Source organism: Rhinopithecus bieti, unplaced genomic scaffold, assembly GCF_001698545.2.
Source record: "Rhinopithecus bieti isolate Rb0 unplaced genomic scaffold, ASM169854v2 scaffold_51230, whole genome shotgun sequence".
In the NCBI taxonomy this organism is placed as follows: domain Eukaryota; kingdom Metazoa; phylum Chordata; class Mammalia; order Primates; family Cercopithecidae; genus Rhinopithecus; species Rhinopithecus bieti.
In genome coordinates this window covers 683,744-688,546 of record NW_016820119.1, presented here as the reverse complement: position 1 = coordinate 688,546, position 4,803 = coordinate 683,744, and the positions used below count along the sequence as shown (strand labels likewise).

The 4,803-nt window shown below is 53.6% G+C and overlaps 1 protein-coding gene across 1 annotated transcript in view; it reads right to left on the bottom strand.

The window, feature by feature from the left end:
• The window catches only part of CCDC177 (coiled-coil domain containing 177), a 4,912-nt gene extending 3,122 nt beyond the window's left edge, over nt 1-1,790 (bottom strand). Inside the window, exons 1-2 of the mRNA XM_017859583.1 lie at nt 1,447-1,790; nt 3-555 (exon numbers count right to left, since the gene is read on the bottom strand). Coding sequence (XP_017715072.1) covers nt 3-527 — 525 coding nt within the window. The 5' untranslated portion in view covers nt 528-555; nt 1,447-1,790. The remainder of the gene's footprint in view (nt 1-2; nt 556-1,446) is intronic.
• Nucleotides 1,791-4,803: the final 3,013 nt, after the last annotated feature.

Sequence of the window (4,803 nt, the reverse complement as noted above, 5' to 3'; positions counted from 1 at the left end):
GCAGCGGCGGCGGCGGCGGCCGCCGCGGGGCCCAAAGGCGTGAAAAGGCGCCGCTTCTCCTCGCGCATGATGCGCTCGCGCTCGGCACGGCATTGTTGCAGCTTGGCGCGCCGCTCCGCCTCGTAGGCCTCATACAGGCCGGTGGCCACCCGCATGGAGCGGCCCGGAGCCTCGCGCACCAGGTCGGCCAGGGCCCGTGGCAGCAGCTCCACTGGCTTGACCGCACAGCGGGCGCAGGCCTCCAGCGAGCGGGGGCTGGTCAGCACGTAGCGGCTGCCCTCCGCCTCCGGGCAGTCGAAGTTGAAGAGGTCAAGGTGCAGCAGCGGGGACTGCTCCCGCCGCCCGCCTTCTGCGGCTGCACACGGGACTTCTGCCTTGCGGGGCACCGCCGCGGAGGCCGAGGCCGAGGAGGCTGCGGGCTCCTGGGCGCCCTGGGCATCAGGGGGCACGGACGCCGCGGCCTCGTCCCCTCCGGAGTCGCCGGGCTCCGCTCCTGTCTTCTCTTCTTCAGGCACCGGGTCCACCATGGCTGAGCCCTGTCCTTTGTTGGAATCTCTGCGGATCACAAGGAGGGACATCGAGGAATACATCTGAGAGCTGTTCCCCCCTCCTCATCCATAGTCACCCCATCCCAACTTAATCCGCTTTCGGATTAGGCTCAGAGGCTTTGGTGGAACGTAAATCATAAAACCGATGTCGGAAAGCCCAGGCTGAGCGCCGGAATGGGGATGGGGGTGGGGCAGACACTCGTGTTCAGAGAGCAGCCTGGGTCTTCCTCAGCCCCGGAATGCGGGATGGAGGCCTGTGGCGAGGCTCCGTTGGGCACCTGGCCCGCTAGATGCATCCCCTTTCTGCTGCAAGTTAAGATGAAAAGATCCAGGTGCAGGCAGGAGCTAGCGAGGGAGGCGCTGGAGGATTCCTGGGAGGATTAGCGTATTTGTTTGTGGCTTAGGCGGGCTACTGGGGATGCAGTTTTGCAGGAACAGAAAAGCAAGAGGCCTATGCATCCCAAGGGACCCCATTTGTCTAAGGGAAGAAGTTTATGGTTGATTTCCCCTGCCAAAGGAGACTCGGGTGCAGGGCCCCCGGGTGATTAAAGGACTGGGAGAAGTCCCCAAAGGCCTTTCTGGGAGGGGTAATGGATTCTTGCTCCAGCAGCTCTGGCAGGGCTTGCCGAGGGCTCTGCACGCTGCCTCCGCCCCCACCTCCACCCCCACCGGCTGTTTGCTGGAGATGGAGAAGGTGCCTGGATGCTCTCAGACGCACCGGATCTCCTCCAAGTCTGAATGTGCTAAAGATACCATCCACCCCAGTCTGGATTCAGATACCCGCCCTCGGGTGCCCTCAGAGTTCCCCCACAGCATCCCAGTGGGTGGGCTCCTGGAGCGCAATGAGCCTGGCCGCCCAGGTTCCCGCAGCTCCCAGTACCCCAGCCAGTTTACTCACCCCGCGTCCTGGGCTTCGGCCCCGCGCCAAGGGCTTTTGTTCGCAGCTTGCCGCTGTCCCCTGCGCTTCTTCAGTCTCTGCGCCGGCGGGGTCGGGTTACTGCCGGCTGCAACCGCGAAAGGAGCCCCATCTGCCGCCGCCAGCGTCTCTCCATGGGGTCTGCGAACAGGGCGCGCGCGCACCCCAGATGCTACCTAAACGCGGGAGGGGGAGTGCGACAAAGTCTCCCTGAAATAACGCGGCTCTGCACCCTTCCCTCACAGTGATTCTTTAAAAAAGAAGCCCGGTTCTGTCGCTGCTGCATCGCTGTACACCTCTACAACCGTGGAGGTACCGCAGGTCCCACGCTGCCCCCTGCGCCTCCTGGCGGACACTCGAGGGTGCTGGTTTGTTTGCTTCGAGAACGAAGGAGAAATTATTGTTTAAATGTATATATGCACACACACATATGTATGCATATACACACATATAATATGTATATATACACCCTACACAGATACAGGTAGATGTCGGTATAGATATGGATAGATACTGATATATAGATCACCAGGAAACCCTAGTCTTTCAGCAGCCTAGCTGGGTAGAATGAAGGAATTGCTCAGATTGTTTCTAAAGGAAATCTTGAGGAGCAAACAAACTTGATAGCGAATAATTGGGTGGAAATATGGCGCCTGATGCAAAGTGTGATTTTTTTTTTCAATGAAAAACTAAAGATAGGCTGGGCAAGGTGGCTTACGCCTATAATCCCAGCACTTTGGGAGGTCGAGGCCAGTGGATTACTTGAGTCTAGGAATTTGAGACCAGCCTGGACAACATAGCGAGACCCCGTCTCTAAAAAAATTTTAAAGAATTAGCTGGGGTGGTGTCCTGTGCCTGTAGTCCCAGCTACTCCAGAGGCTGAGGTGGGAGGATCACCTGAGCCCAGGAGGTTGAGGCTGCAGTGAGCCATGACTACGCCACTGCACTCCAGCCTGGGTGACAGAGTGAGACCCTGTCTCAAACAAATAAAACAAAATAAAAACAAACGAAGAACACTCATAGGTTTGAGGCAGGTGGAACATGTGTAACTGGTGTTTAATGCAATGTTTTATGACTTCCTGGTTATAGATAATAATTATAACCAGTTAGTGCCATAGAATGAGTATTATTTTGAGACATCTCCTGCCCACCTCTTTTCCATTTTGAGTGGTAGTGGCCATAGGAGACAGATTGGAGGAGTGCTTGATGGAGGGAAGTTGAGGAGAGGATGGGATAAAACATTAGAGGGCATGTTGAACTATGCATTGAATAACCTTGGCTGGGTGTGGTGGCACACACCTGTAATCCCAGCACTTTGGGAGGGTGAGGCAGAGGGATCATTTGAGGTCAGGAGTTCGAGACCAGCCTGGCCAACTAGTGAAACTCCATCTCTACTAAAAATACAAAAATTAGTTGGGTGTGGTGGCATGTACCTGTAATCCCAGCTACTCAGGAGGCTGAGGCAGGAGAATCGCATGAACCTGGGAGGCAGAGGTTGGAGTGAGCTGAGATCTCACCACTGCACTCCAGCCTGGGTGACAGAGCGAGACTCCATCTCAAAAAAATTTTTTTAATTAAAATAAATTAAAAAAAATAACCTTGACATTGTCAGGTAGGCTATGAGGAGAAAGAAAAGGGTTTTAAGTGGGGGAAAGGACATTATTTGGTTTTTATTTTAAGAACATAACTCTGGCAACAGTGAAGTGGAGGCTTTACAAAGGCCAGGGCCAAGAGGAGGCAGGAAGCCCAGTTAGCTGGACACTGTGGTCACCCCAGGCAGGAAGGATTGGGGCCAGAGAGGAACAGTGGCAGGAGGATTATGGCACATCGTGATGGGGAGGGCCAGGGAAGGATGGTTTCCTTTTCGGACCTCCTGATTGAGGTGGAGGTGCTTAGCAGGTGACCGGTAAGTTGTGTCAGAGATCTGGACTGGAGCTAGAATTAGGACATCGTGACCATATACCCGGTTCCTAAAGCCAACAGTGTGAGTGAGATCACTCAGGGAGGGCAGGTGGAACAATGAGAGAGGCTGACAGGGCATGGGTGGGGCTGCTAAGGGAAAAGGAATGCACGAAGAACATCAGCAAGGAGTGCAACAAGGACAGACAGCAAAGTGTGGTCTTGTGTGAGCTACCAGTGGGGCACTGTAGAAGGAGAGTGCGCCCCTCATGTTAAGGGCTGCGAGGTCCAGGAGCTTTCACCTGGAGTCAAATACCCACTGAAACTGGCAGTTGTGAGTCTTGGGTGACATGGTAAAAACAGCTTAGTATTGCACTGGGGCAGATGCCAAAGTGCAGGAAGCTGAGGTGCAATGGGAGGTGAGAATTATTGATGCTTTTGACATTCGGGTAGTAGTGTTAAGAACACGAAGGCTTTGGAATTTTACCCTACTTACATACCAACAGGTGAGCCTGCCACCATTCTATAGATGCTGGCAGAAGACAGGAGACTCCTGGGTCAGAAACCACCGACTTTGTTACTCATACAGCAGGCAGCACGAGGTCATGCTTTTGTTGGCTCCCCTTGCTCCACACGTCCCATGGGTCATAGACAGGTGGTGAATTAGGTAGAGATTAGTAAACCCTAAACTTTTCAACAGGGCTACTAGCAAACCTGCTCAATCATTGCCCCAGTGACAGCATTATCTTTATTATTCTGGACTGCAAACAAATCTCCCTTCTTTGCTGGAGGGGTATTCTATCTCTATCATCCTTGAAAAATAGTCCAGCTGGGCATGGTGGCTCATACCTGCAATCTAGCACTTTGGGAGGCCAAGGTGGGAGGATTGGCTGAGCCCAAGAGTTTGAGATCAGCCTGGGCAACATAGAGAGACCTCTTCTTTACAAAAGTTAATAAAGTTAGCCAGGCGTGGTGGTGCACATCTGTAGTCCCAGTTACTCTGGAGGCTGAGGTAGGAGGATTGCTTGAGCCTGGGTGGTGGAGGCTGCAGTGAACTGTGATTGCACCAGTGCACTCCAGCCTCTCACTCTAGGGAACAGAGTGAGACTCTGTCAAGAAAGGAAGGATGGCTGGGTGACTCATGGCAGTGACTCATGTCTGTAATCTCAGCACTTTGGGAGGCCGAGTTGGATGGATTGCTTGAGCCCAGGAGTTCAAGACCAGCCTGGCCAACATGGTGAAACCCCGTCTCTACTTAATATACAAAAATGTGCTGGGCATGGTAGCAGACACCTGTAACCCCACCTACTTGGGAGGCTGAGGCAGGAAAATTGCTTCAACCTGGGAGGTGGAGGTTGTAGTGAGCTGGGATCGCGCCACTGAACTCTAGCCTGAGTGACAGAGTAAGACTCTGTCTTACAAAAAAAAAAAAAAAAAAAA